Source organism: Thamnophis sirtalis, unplaced genomic scaffold (assembly GCF_051295495.1).
Source record: "Thamnophis sirtalis isolate CommonGarterSnake01/CBP01778 unplaced genomic scaffold, rThaSir2_p1.2 scaffold_5, whole genome shotgun sequence".
In the NCBI taxonomy this organism is placed as follows: domain Eukaryota; kingdom Metazoa; phylum Chordata; class Lepidosauria; order Squamata; family Natricidae; genus Thamnophis; species Thamnophis sirtalis.
The window spans coordinates 44,585,480-44,600,054 of NW_028261385.1; the positions used below are offsets into that span (position 1 = coordinate 44,585,480).

General features: G+C 37.3%; 1 protein-coding gene across 1 annotated transcript in view; it reads right to left on the bottom strand.

Moving 5' to 3' along the window:
* The window catches only part of ERAP1 (endoplasmic reticulum aminopeptidase 1), a 32,046-nt gene extending 17,809 nt beyond the window's left edge, over positions 1 to 14,237 (bottom strand). Inside the window, exons 1-10 of the mRNA XM_014056278.2 lie at positions 14,148 to 14,237; positions 11,144 to 11,684; positions 7,066 to 7,204; positions 6,402 to 6,536; positions 5,741 to 5,861; positions 4,555 to 4,709; positions 3,371 to 3,484; positions 1,379 to 1,510; positions 720 to 851; positions 537 to 611 (exon numbers count right to left, since the gene is read on the bottom strand). Of these exons, the coding sequence (XP_013911753.2) occupies positions 537 to 611; positions 720 to 851; positions 1,379 to 1,510; positions 3,371 to 3,484; positions 4,555 to 4,709; positions 5,741 to 5,861; positions 6,402 to 6,536; positions 7,066 to 7,204; positions 11,144 to 11,649 (1,509 nt within the window). The 5' untranslated portion in view covers positions 11,650 to 11,684; positions 14,148 to 14,237. The remainder of the gene's footprint in view (positions 1 to 536; positions 612 to 719; positions 852 to 1,378; positions 1,511 to 3,370; positions 3,485 to 4,554; positions 4,710 to 5,740; positions 5,862 to 6,401; positions 6,537 to 7,065; positions 7,205 to 11,143; positions 11,685 to 14,147) is intronic.
* Between the last annotated feature and the right edge of the window lie 338 nt (positions 14,238 to 14,575).

A 14,575-nucleotide genomic window follows, 5' to 3' on the forward strand; every position in this document is an offset into this window, starting at 1 on the left:
ATCTGTGATTCTTTTAAATATTTCAGAACATTCCATCTAGAATATCTTACTTCATAGACTGGTGGTTCTTCACTTAGGCATTAGCTTTTGTCAAAATGACTGCATAGTAGCAATCAGTTTTACTGATTTAAAACTTTGGTCTCCAAATATCAAGTTACTGTACAATGCACCTTTAGTATTATGCAAAACAATTCAAATCCATGTTTGAACTTGAAAGATACTGTTCTGAGTTGGAAACAGATGTTTTGACCTCAAAACAGAGTCACTTTGAGTTCAGACTTTTTCAGAATAGTTGGAACAGTACTCAAAGGGCCCAGTAGATAAGACTTAAATAATCTATTTCAACTGCATACCTTACAAATGAATGTATCACAACTTCAGTGACATAATATGGATGGCTGCCTACAACGAGTTAGGCAGCACACATATTAAATAGAAAAAAGAAAGAGCGAGGAGGGGGAAAGAACAAAAAAGAAAAGAAAAAGAAAGGAAAGAAAAAAGGAGAAAAAAAGAAAAAGAAAGAAAAATTATCTCACTGAGTTTAAGACTCTCTCCTTGTTTCTGATACAAACTCCATTTTGTCTGTGACTTCCATCAGGATCTGGACAAACCTAACCAACAAATAATTATTCGAGATATTACAAAATGAACATCTGTGCTACTCAATAATATCTTAAAATTAGGTATTTTGGGAGAAGCAATACTTCTCAAATACTTGCATCTGATAAGCTGTCCCAGAGATCTTTATTTTTTGTGTTCTGATAACTGAATCGTAACAAATATTTCACAAGACCAGCTTGAAAAATTTCTGGGCTGAGATAGTCCTGTAGCATATTGAGAATACAAGCTCCCTGTAAATAGAATGAAATAATAGAAAATACATCTGGTGTTTTGTTTTTTCGTGTTTAGGTATTTGGACTAATATCATGTCTATATAGTCACTGATAATGGTACTAAATCCTATTTTTTTGTCTCTGTAGTTTGAAATTAATGACCCTAAAATGTTTCAACATTATGATTTGTGGTTTTAATGATTAGAAAAAAATGGACAATGGATAATAAAAACAAGGAAAGGTATGGATTTTTTTTGCCATCACAAAGAAATAGAAAATTTTATAAATTTATTACACAAGAAATCTAAACCTTCTTTTTTCTATTTTTTTCCTTTCAATTCTTCCAGCACTTTTGCTTTTCTCCCCCCCTTCCTGATTTTGCACCTTATTTGCATTAGTTTTTATGTTTTTATAACTTTAATAAAAAATCATTAAAAATAGAATATCATATAGTCTGACCATCTTAACAATGAAAATGAAAATAACTTTTGAATATAAAGATAGTACCCAGAATTATTAAACTTGGCCAAAATTTCTTATTTTACCTTATCATAGGAAACATCATCAAACATTTCTAGAATCTGAGCTGGATTTTCAACAGGGGTCGATATAGGATGTGAAGAGTTTAAAGCATCTACTTCCATGGCATTAAAATACTTGTTTAAAAAATAATCTTCCTAAACAAAGAAAAAGAAGCTGGGAATAGTCTTCTGAGATTTTGAACTCATTTTAAAATGAGACATTGAAATAAACTTACATTTAATTATTTATACAGAATTAATACTTTATTACTTAATTTAAGATTTCAAATACATATTTTGAGTACCATTACTTTTGGTAAGAGTGGAGAATTAGCATATGTACCGTATTTTCACGACTATAAGCCGCACTGAAAATCCTAAAATTTGATCCAAAACCGGCAGTGCGGCTTATAACCCGGTGCGCTTTATATGTGGAAAAAGATCTCCCAGCTGCTTTCGGGGCTTCCTGGAGCGCCAAGAACCTTCGTGCTCTCCTCCGCTCCTCGCGACTGCAATAGATGTCCAGAAGCGGCTTTTGGGGCTAATGGGGATTGGATTTCCAGCTCGATAGCCCCTGCCGCTTCTGGACGTCTATTGCAGTTGTGAGGAGCCGAGGAAAGTGTGGAGAAAGCGCGAAGGTTCTTGGCGCTCCAGGAAGCCCCGAAAGCAGCTGGGAGAGGCGTGCGGTTTGGTTTCTCCTCCCTGGATGTCGCAGTAGCAGCCCCAAACTCACCGATCTCAGTGTTTTTCGCATCGGGGTGTGCTGCAAGAGCATGCCCCGATGCGAAAAACACAGAGATCGGTGCGCTTGGGGCTGCTGCTGCGACATCCAGGGAGGAGAAACCAAACCGCGCGCCTCTCCCAGCTGCTTTCGGGGCTTCCTGAAGCGCCAAGAACCTTCGCGCTCTCCTCCGCTCCTCGCGACTGCAACAGATGTCCAGAAGCGTCGGGAAACGTGCGGCTTATAACCCGGTGCGCTTTATATGTGGAAAAAGTTTGAAAAATTAACGTTAATTGATACTGCGGCTTATAATCCGGTGCGGCTTTTGGTCGTGAAAATACGGTACTCCTTTTACCATGATCACAAGGTGGTCGAAGCGAAATTAAACTTTAATTCCCCTCCCCTAAGCTTTCCTCCAAATACAACTGTGGTAATTTCACTAAAAATTAAATTAATGTAAAATAATTACTATATCTATTTATAAAATACTTTTGCTTATAACATGATCATCTTTACTATTACTGGGATAAAATCTCATTATTCTAATTCCAGCATTAAATTAAACATTGGTAGAATCATGTTTCATCCAATAGATGAAGCAAATTCTAGTCCAAAATTTTTTGTGCCATAATAAATTAGTCTTTTAGGTATTTTGTATTATTTGTCTGAAAATATTGGCCTCAGTAGAAAGAAGATAATTTGTTTTCTTTATGGGCTGAGAATAAATCGAATGTTGGCAGACGACATTCAAACATCCCACCTCCCAAAAGCAAAAAAGGGAGAACAGAAAATAGTAGGAAATAATTCTCTTAAGTCCTAAGTGGACTTAGAAAATATTAGTGTTAGTATTATGGGAAATGTATACATGTCTGTATGTATATATACATACAGACATATAATCCTGTAATCCCTTCATTGGAGTCAGGTGACAGATCAGAGCTCAAGCATTTACTGGCTGGATGCCCTGACGCCTGACGCCTATGCAGTGTTCACAACAGATTATTATTCATTATGCCGAGAGAGACAAATATTTTCCACTACCTAGGATTGAACTCACAGGCTCCAAATTGTGAGGCAAGAGCTCTACCTCTAGGCACCATGCTGCTCACATAATTCACTGTATAATTATTTTCATTAACTATAAAATTCCGTACAGTGCTATACGATCATGCCTACAGTATAAAAACTTTGCTGAGCCTGCCTAGTGAAAATTTAAAAGGGGGTGGTGGTGTCTATTTTCAGTCCTGGGATTTTCTTATTATTAAAATGGGGGGAGGGGAAGACCCAATACTTACAACTTTCAGTTCTGGATGAGTCTTGCTTACTGACACAAATTCCATAAACTTTGCAAAACCTTCATTAAGCCAAAGATCATTCCACCATTCCATTGTAACCAAATTTCCAAACCACTAGAAAAAAATAGCAAGATTGACACAATTCATAAGACGCTAATCAAATTGAAAGTGGAAAAAGTAAAGGTATAGCTAGAAACTGTTCTATACTCAACCATCTCTTGTTTATGAAAAGAAAAGAAGTGTTTTGTGTGGCAACAACTAATGCCTTTCATGAGAAGACCACGTAACATTTGTTGTTTATAAAAACTGGATATGCACAACTCAAATATAAATATCAGCAGCTAATCTAGCACAATGAGCCTTTACACTGATTAACTGGCATTGACTGGGTAGTACTTTTTAAGACAAACGGAATTTCCACAAGAATGTAGTTAGAAGAACCAACTCTCTTACTGAATTTCTATAGGATAGACACTCCAACTATCTCAAATAAAAGTACTAACATAATCCAATCAAAAATAACTGGAATATGAGAAGGTGAATATTTTTCCTTCTGTTAAAATCCCTAAAAAGTTGTCAAATTTATATCAACACTTGTGTCACAAAAGAAGTGACCTTGGGTGGTGATACCAAAGCTTATTTGATACCAAAGCTTATTTGGTATCGCTAAAACTATATGCAGTACATTCACTGGTGAATGCAAAATATGTACCCACACGCTCTGTAAAACTTCAGTGAAGAAACTAGACTAGAAGATGTCCTTTCTAAACTACATACAGAAAACATACTGTAGCTCAGTGGTTCCCAACCTTTTTTTAGCTATGCCCCATCTAAGCATCTCTAAAATCCTGATGTCCCTCCCCCCTTGAATATAACTGTTACTTTACTCAAAAAGTGAAATCTACGCATGCGGAGGAAGCCTAAAAGGAACCTTTAAACAAGGTTCAAATTGCCCCCACTAAAAATCAAATTGCCTCCCTGAGGGGCGTGGACGTTGGGAACCACCGCTGTAGATTCTGTTAGTTTTATGAGAAAAAAAAATCATATGCTGGCTTGAGTCATTTATATAAATGTCACAATGTAACAGTCAACTGATTTTACTTTCTGATTTCAGAAGGAGTTGTTGTTCAGATAATTAAAATATAACCTTCAATTTCATATATGAAAAGCAAACTACAATTTACCTGATGAGCAAGTTCATGGGCTACTGTCATAGTAATTCCAAGTTTACTTGATACTGAGGATTTTTCAGAATCATATAACAAAGCAGCTTCCCTGTACGTGGTCAAACCCCAGTTCTCCATTGCACCAGACTGAAAATCTGGAATAGCTACTAGATCTGTAATGAAATGTTATTTTCTTAAAATCTGTTTACACCATACTATACTTGGGAAAAATACATGCATGTCCACACACAGACATCTAATATAAGTTCAAATATTTAGTTTTATGGAAATTTTTCAAAAGTAATTGTAAATCTTTTTGGCCCTTTAAAAAACATCCTTCAGAAGATTTTATTTAAAAAACAACAATTTCATTGTTCTATGCCGGGGATTGGCAACCTTAAACACTCAAAGACCCACAAAGGTCCTAACCGGAAGCCCCCCATTCAATTTTGGAGCCAACCGGAAGTCCTGTTCTCCCACCAGAGTCTCTTCCTAGCATGGCATTCTTTTTCATCTATCTGTCCTAATCGAAAGCCCTATCAATTGTGGAGTTGACCGGAATACCCACCCCTTGCCATAGAGTCTCGTCCTGGCATGCTGTGCTTTCCCCCCTCCCAACCAGAAGCTCCTCTCAAAATTGTGGCACCGATCGCCGACAGGAAACCACAGCAGAAGGATGAAAGAGCCACATGCGGCTCCAGAGCCACAGATTGCTGACCCCTGGTCTATGCGATGTAGACTAAAAAAAACATGCTATTAAAAATAGCAATGAAAAAAAGATGATAGCTACATCTAGATAAAAGAAGTCTTTGAAACTGCATATGAAATGTTTCCACAAACGACTGTTTATGACTAAGAAAAAATCTAGAACTCTTTATGTGGGTGATTTTTCTGACAGAACTTAATCATATTAAACTCAATAATCCTTCAAAATGTATAGGACTGCAATCTGAAATTCCATTTTGCAATGAGTTGGTTTGTATCTTAACAACATTATCAGGAATAAAAAGTGTAACTACCTAGTAGGAAACTTAACAGAAATTGGAAGGAACTTTGAATTGAATAAGAATTTGTTTTGTATATACATACTACATGTCTTTTTAAAAAATCTAATGCTAAAGGATTGTTTAAATGTTAAAAAATGACTTTAAATTAGAGAATTAATCTGGCTAGTTAATATACTTTTCAGATGTTAACAGGATACCTTGTTTTGGCAAAGGATATGCAATGGCAAAATATCCCTCATAGAAGTCTAAAAGTGTCACTGCTGCATCCAAAGCATACTCTGCTTGTTTGATTTTGTGTGGCACAGCATATACTGAAACCTAAAAGACACAAGCAGGAATAGATTTTGAACATACTGTTAAGATGCATTGAGATAGGTTTCTCAGAACATAGTCCCTAGTTACTAAAATCAGCACCCAGAATTGCACTGGGTAGATCAAAACAGATAGTTTTGTTGTATTTGCTTCCAATTTTGTCTTGTTTAGGATGGGAACAAGCCAAAACTTCTAGGTTTCATGTCATGCTAATCAATAGAAGCTTTGTTCAGTTACTCCTGTTACCATAAACTTGATGTAAACAACTGAGAACAGTTCTGAATATGAAGCATTTCTGTGCTACTTTATAAATAGGTATCAACATTTCTTTTTAAAAATTATGTAATCCCTTGTTCAACAGCTTGAAAGCAATAGTGCAAGTCTAAGCATTTGATTATTATATTCCATCAATAGACTTTGGAATTTCTGAAAAATTAGTTTAAACAGACTGTACTCATTTTCAGAAATCATTTTATAATTGCTAGCTTGTGCTTGAATCTGTATAAATGTTTATACAGATAAAATCAGCTGATGCTAAATGATTACCTTAATTCCACGTAATGTCATCTTGGTAACTGATTCAAAGTCTGAAATAATGAAGGCTACTAAATAGGTGCTCATCTTTACACTCATGTCAAACTGGTCCTCAATAAGCCATTCATTAATGTTTACTGAATTCACCTAAAATGTAAAAACATAATTAGTTTTTGCTACTAGTTGAAAACTGCAAGATTGTTCAGAATTAAGTCTTTTGTAACTCTCTTCAAACGCTCTCAGTGCAAAAAGATTATAAAAATCTTTTTTATAAAAATCTTATGCTAATGTTACAAAGCATTATTTTGCAGCAAAGACTATACTTGTTCTTTTGAAGGGCCACTAAAATGTAAGTTATACATGTATATCTACTAATAGTTACGCATTGGCGTATTCTACAGAACAGTTTAATCCAAATCTATCCAGAGGAAAACCTCATTAAGTTTAACTGGATACCTTTCAAGAAAAAAATTAAAGCATTGCAGCTCAAAATAGGAAAGGATGCCACTTTTGAGGATATAAATAATTTTGATTTCAATTTCAGTATATTAACAATGAACTTTCTATTTTGATTTGATGTGAACATTTGCAAAAAATATATGCTAAGATTTTAGTCTTTGCTTTAAAAATATTTTTCTTTTATCTGCCTTCTAAAATATTCAAAGTATGCATATACCAAAGGCATATTAGATAGTGCAAGGTGCTTTGGGCTTCTTCTGATCTTAATAGAAAATGTTGCTTTTAGTGCAGGTTCATCAAAGCACGGAAAGGCCATACGTGCAGCTGTTGGCTCAAACTGGGTTGATGCAAGCACCCTAGAATTAAGACAAAAACAAGTACATTTAAAACTGATCCTGCAGATAGAATACATGGTAAAATGTTTACTAGTCCATATTTCACTTCAACAATATAATTTACCTTATATTTATACATCAGGAAAAAAAAACATTAAAATGACTACGCCTACATGTTTTTTGGAAATAGATACTTCTGCTTATTGGGATGTATTCTGAGATATATGTACAGGTAGTCCTTGACATATGACCACAATTGAGCTGAAAATTTCTGTTGTTAAGTGAGACATTTAAGTGAGTTATGCCCCATTTTACGAACTTTCTTGTCCCAAGTGAACAACTGCAGTTGTTATGTTAGTGACAGAGTTGTTAAGTGAACCTCGCTTCCCCATTGACTTTGCTTGTCAGATGATTGCAAAATGATCACATGACCTTGAGACACAGCAATGGTCATAAGTATGAACCAGTTGTCAAGCATCTGAATTTTGAACACATGGCCATGGGGATGCTGCAACAGTCATAAGTATGAAAAACTTTTTTCAGTGCCATTGTAACTTTGAACCATTACTAAATGAACTGTTGTGAGATCTACTTGTACAGAAGATTAGTCTGTATCACAACTGCTTTTCTAGAATTTATAACTTGAAAGATTCTCTCAGACTGCCTGTTTAATAATGGATTTGTTTTTTTAATGGATTCCATTGTGAAAGATATTGCAAAGATTCATTTTGGGAGGGAAAAGAAATGCATGAAAATAAATAACCAATTCTAGAATACGACATATAACCCTTTATAAACCAGCATTAAGATGAAGGATGAAGAATGAATTCTCTACCAGAATAGCTTTATCATCAGTTACCACCAGCTGAAACATTAAGCTAAATATATTGTATTATCCTGTTATAATATAGGAAGTATTGTATTTAGACCTTGAAAAATATTTATTAAAACCTCCTGGAGCATGTGTACTAGACAGGAAAATTCCCTAGGATTTTTCAAAAGATACCTAAAACATTATCTGGTCCTATCTGGGGAATTAGTTTACAGTTGTTTTAACTTAAGGATAATGAAAATGATTGAGATATTACACAGCGACCGTTACCCTTAGCCTCTGACCATCTGGGTTTCATATTAAGTTAGATTAGATGGGTTCAGGAAGTTACACAGGCTTTGTTTAAAGCATTAAAATAAGTACTGCGAGATCTCTTCTTAAAAAATCCTAATTGAAGCTGACAAACTGTAACAACCCACCTACAAATATTTTCCTCTGGCACAAAAAAATTAAGAATATATCCTGGCTGAATTTCAGGCTGGTTGGATTAAATCAATAAAATCAATATCAATCCAGATTCTGACATTATTCTGATCACCTGATTAATTTTGCTTGATTTCAACACACTTCTTAATGAAATCAACCATAGTTTTTTATTAGTTCAGGTTGAGATATGGCAGTTTATACTCAACCTTATTGCAGCTGAGGTATTGAAAATCCATTAGGTGCTACCAATGTTCCCTCTAATTTTTTTTCAGTGTGTGCAAAAAAGTATAGTGTTTGAGCGACACATTTTCATGGCTGAGCACCTGAATTTTTTTCACAGATGTTTCACAGAGCAATTGAATTATAGGATCCAAATTGGGAATGGAGAAAAATGGTTTTGTGTGTGTTTGTGTGTATGTGTTTGAGTGAGCAAGGGATCTAGTAAGGGAACTGTGCCTATTTATAAAAGGTAAAACATGATCAATTGAAGATAAGTATGGGGACAGGTTGGGTGGTAGAGAGAAAGTGATAAAAGAGTGGGAGAGAGGAAGAAAAAGAGGGAAGAGAGACAGAAAGAGACAAAGAGGACAGAGACGGGCGGAGAGAGAAAGTGAAGGAAGAATGGAAAAGGAGAAAGAGAAGAGAGACAAAGAGAAATAGGATGAGAGAGACAGAGAGAGAAGAGAGGAAGAGGAAAGAGTAAGAGAAAACACCTCATTTCATCATTTGTTAACAGGCTAGATTAGATGAATTAACTAATGCTAAATCTGGCAAGATTTGAGGTGGTTAATAGGAACCTGATTTTAATTTCAGAGTTATTTTTGTGGGTTGCAATTTGTGTGGCGCTGTGGTTAGAAGGCAGTACTGCAGGCAAACTCTGTCCACAGCAGAGAAGTTCGATCTTGATGAGGTTCAAGATTGATTCAGCCTTTCATTCTTCCAAGATCAGTAAAATGAGGACCCAGTTTGTTGGGGGAAATGTACCGATATTACAAATCGCCAGGAGAGTGCTATAAAGGACCATGGGGTGGTATAGAAGTGTACATGCCATTTTAATTGCAATCTTGATAAAATCTTGCAAGTTGATAAAAATTGTTATCAAATTTTAGCAATAATTTGTTTCTGGAAATCTGCACTTTGATATGGCACAAGGGATAATCAATAAATAAAGAGATGAGAATAATTAGGTGAAAAACATGGGAACCTTCAGAGTCGGTTTTCACCAGATTCATGCCAATATGATACAATTAATAAAGTTAAAAGAGCAGTGGAAAGGCCTTCAGGGTGCTAACTAATTCCAAGGTTTAGTGCTTCTTTGTGAGCCCCATGCAAATCAGCATGTCTTTTCCGCTCCATTTTGCTGTAAGTTTAAAAAAATATTGTCACTGCTTGTTAATGAATTATACTCTTCTAACTGTAATATATTAAATGCATTTTACCAATAATAGTATTGTCAGAATTCCTAAAAGATACAAAACTTCATTCAGTTGACTTTAAATGCAATAGACAAAATCTGAGTTTATGCAGTTTACATATATCACATAAAGTCTACATATTTAGGCATATTTTATGTAAACCGCATAAAATACATTAATTTAAATGATGTATGTAAAATTACTAAAATGTACAATATTTACATAGGTTATATAATTTCAGTTACCTTTAACATTTATGGATGCTCCTTTCCTCACAAGTAAAATAAAACTTTTAGTATAAAGGCCAAATAAATAAGCAAGAGCAAAAAATTATACACATTTAAATAGAATATTCTTTCATAGACAACCCATCCCCAAACTGTCCATCAATCTTTCAAACAGAACAAATACATTTTTAAGAATTGTTGTTTTTTTCTAAATGTGTTAAATCAACGATTCAGCCATATTTATACCATAATGTGTGATATTTTCTGTAATCAGAAAAGTGAAAAAGTTCTCCCAATCATTCACTATGAAAAATAAATAAGTCAGAAAACCGTATAGCAGTCGACTTACAAGAACATTTGAGACCAGAAGTTCTGTCTACCAGGTGTGGGAGGGATCAAGAGAATGGCAGGACTGCAGGGTAGGGTCAGGGAGGTTGTGTGGGGTATGCAAAAGTCACAGCATGTATTGGGGAGGAGGTGTGGGGGTGCAAGTGAGTTCAGAAAGATTTGTGAAGGTGCGAATGGGTGAGTGGAGGTGCACAAGTTGGGGAGAGGTTCAGGGCCATGAGGCAGCAAGATATTGTGTCAGAGGTGCATTGTGGGTCTCAGTATGTGCGAGGCATGATATGGGCTGAGTGCACAGGATTTGAGATAGCTGAATGTGGATTGGGGAGGCACAAAAGTGTGAGGCATGGTGTGGGTCAGGGAGGGTGAGCAAGGGCTGGGAGATTAGAGTGTGAGTTGGGAAAAATTCAAGAGGCACAGCAAGGGTTAGGGAAGGTGCACAAGAGTGTGTAAGTAGCCAGCTACAATAAGCCATAAATGTGAACTGACTGCCAAGTATCCAGATCACAATCACATAATCACAGGGGTGCTGGGACAGGTAGAACTTCAAGGAATTGTAATTACCATTGATTCACTACCATCATAACTTCAAATGATTGTTGAACGAATTATCATAGTCAAGGACTACTTGTAAATATAAAATAAGAAAAAAATCTATATGATTTTAAATAAAAGTTAGATATTCAAATAATAAATACAGTAATACAGGACTTACCTTATTTCCCCTGCCAGAGTTCTGTATGTGCTTTTATAGAAACCATGAAAACTATCAGATAAATTGGCAGAGTACTCAATGCTAATAATGTAGCTCTGCCCAACTTGTAGAGGTTCAATAGAAATAAGTGCTATCTGCTCAAATGATGGATGTTCTAAAAGCATCATTCCTTTAGCTGCATCAGCGCTGTCCTTAATGTTGTAGATAGTAGTTCTGGTTATCTGAAGATATTTGCTGTGAAGGATGATTGAACTAGTTTGCTCAGTTATTAAAATCTCTATTTTGGACAATCCAGTAAAAGATAAAGTTGTGAGATTTGGATGAATAAGAAGATCATAATGAATTGGAACAACATGTTTTGGAAGTCTAATATTATCCCAAGGAAAGGGATTGCTTTCATCTCTAGCAAATGAATATGATGTTTCACATAGAAAACTTAGAATGATTAGCAATAAGAATATTTTACTCTTCTTCAACATAAAAATCTGATCAGGAAGCAGCAACATGATCACAGGTTACTATGGAATCCAGAGTTAGAAATCTAATAAAGAAAAATAGATTGAGACAATATAAATACATTTTTATGAAATGTTGACTATCATTTATATGGTATAGTTTCAAAGGTTTTATTCTATATATTCTTTTCTATCAAGCAGGCTCTCTTAAAAAGTATATAATTTTGTGAGCTATAGATTGCCAGAATGACACCTTAATATTAAAATAAGGATAATTAATATTTTAAGGCAAACTATACTTATTCATTTAACGTGTAAATGACATCATTTATTTATCAAATTTGTGTGGCCACTGATCTTACACAAGGCGATTCTGGTTTGCATATAATGAAACCAACAATTATAAAAACCATTTAGAACAATTAAATAATTAAACATATATTAAAAACTGGAGAGTGGGAGGATTAAAATTGGAATGTTGTGCAGCCAATGCATGGGCTCGCTGCTGCCATTATGATCCCTAGCACTTTTTTTAAGGCACCATTTGAGGGTTCTTTGAAAGGCTATAAGAGTTATAGAAAAAGTTACATCATCTAGGTCAGTAATGGCGAACCTATGGCACTCGTGCCACAGGTGGCACACAGAGCCATGTCAGGGCATGCGAGGTGCTGCCCTGTCAGCTGGCCAGTGCACCTGCTGGCCAGCTGAGTTTACCCTTTTTTTAAAGCCATTTTTCGCCCTCCCCAGGCTCCAGAGGCTTTGTAGGAGCCTGGGGAGGGTGAAAAGAGCCTCCCCTGCCCCTCTGGAGGCTTCATGAGCTTCCCTGGAGCCTCCAGAGTGCAAAAAAATGGCCCTACGGCCCGTGCAAACTGGAAGTTCAGGAACGGACTTCCCGTTTGCTTGGAAGGTCCTTTTGACTGCTCCCAAGGCTTCAGGAAAACCTCCTGAAGGTCCCTGAAGTCTTCGGAGCGCTTAAAACGACCCTCTGACCAAACCGGAAATGGCTTCCGGTTTGCTCAGAGGGTTGTTTTGACTGCTTTTGAGGCTTCACGGAAGCCTCCTAAGGTCCTTGAAGCATCCGGAGAGCTACGGGGGGGGGGAGGCTGTTTTCCCCCTCCCCAGGCTTCTATAAAGCCTCTGGAGCCTGGGGAGGGTGAAAAAAGTATGCAAAAATGGGGGGTTGCGCCTGTAGTGCACGCATGTGCACTGGGGAGGGGTCGTGCATTGCATTATGGGTGCGGCATGCCCACACATGATCCCCCTGTGCTCCCCCTACTTATGGCATGCGAGCCAAAAAAGGTTCCCCACACTGATCTAGGTCCTGTCAAATGGAACTCCTCACCTCACCAGATAGGATCCAAAATATCTTGCTAGAGCCAGGATTTTACACAGATTTACAGTGTTGTTTATAGCAATTCTGAAGAGTACTGGGCCACTGATACTCCACTGCATGCTTATCCATGTGGATATAAACCCATGAATGACCAGATGGTGGCTACAGTTCAACCAAATCCATCTGGCAGTTGGGACCATTCATCTCCCATTGTTTCAATTTATGAAGTAAGAGGTTATACTCTACTTAACAGATTAACAGGGTTGAACTTTGCAGGTCATTTAGTCTAATCCACTTAGAAACAGCAGATAGTACTAAAAAGGATCTAAAACGTCCTGGCTCAAGATATCCTGTACCTTCTGAGTACAAAAACTACCAATTTCTTTTTAATCCATTTAATCATCTTTCCTTCAAAATAACACCACAGTTTTGGTGTGAAGTCCTCTCTTGCCAGCGAATCCCCTAAACTATCTGTTTTTAAGTCAATAGTCTGATTTCATCTTCCTGATTTCCAACTGAACTTTAAACATGATCGAAAGTAACGCCGTTCATTCCTTTCCTTCATATCTTCTTGCAAGTTTATCTGTGAGCCAAAGGTAGGGACTCCCCAGATCCAAATAGACTGAGTTTGCACGATATAATGCATAGATTCAATTTTCTAAGCTTCCCGCGAAGAATGAATTACGCTGCTCGGGATCACACCATACGATACTTGCACGCTAAAGTGCGGTTTGCTACCTGGTAGTTGAGTGTGCTACGAAAATAGTGTAGTGTGGGGGGGGAGGGGTGTTGGGGGGAAGGGAAGCGCCGTAGCAAAAGTTGACGTAGCACAACCAGAAGCCACTGCCGGTTTCTCGTCGGTTCCTGTATCGTATCGGTTAAAGACGACGCACAGCGGCCGGGGAAAGCTTCGCAAATTGGGGACTATCTGACCTAAGCCCTCAGGCTCAGGGGTCAGTTCAGCACAGCTGAAAGGGAGCGAAAAACCTCCGCATCGAGAGCAATTTTGTAGAGCGTTGGTGCTTCGCTCACCAAAAGTGAGCATGCGTAATGGAGTCATGACTTTCAATATTGAAACGCGATAGTTCAAGGGAGGGAAATTAGGCCTCGGCTTCCCAACTGACGCCTTTTCTCCTTTCCACGAATGTTATTTCCCTCTCCTGCCTACGTTCCGTCTGCCTTAAGATAAGCCTTTAATAGGGACTCCCTTTTTTACCTGCTCGAAGAAAGCCAGCTGCCTTCGCCCCCACCGCCGCCGCTGCTCCTTTGCTGACTGGGCTTTGCTTGACAAGGAAAAGTGAAAGCGAAACGGCGCGCAAGGTGCTTGCCCCGCTCAAGCTCTTGAGGCGCCCTAAGGAACGGTCTCTAAAGCAGGGGTCTGAAGAAGCTTCTTGAATCAGAAGCGAAACTTTTTAAAGGGAAAAAACAAAACAAAGTCCAGTTGCCCCCTGAAAAAGCACCTTTGGGACAACCATGACTTGGATGACTGAGAATCTCTATAGACTTGGCTATCCAATTTAGGATGAAAACCCTTTGAATGGTGTGGAAGTAGGAATAGATTTCCAGAGAAAAATATTGCAGACTACAGGAACCAGGAGCACTACTCAGGTGACCCGAGGACACAGATAAATCTCCAAGTGCTTC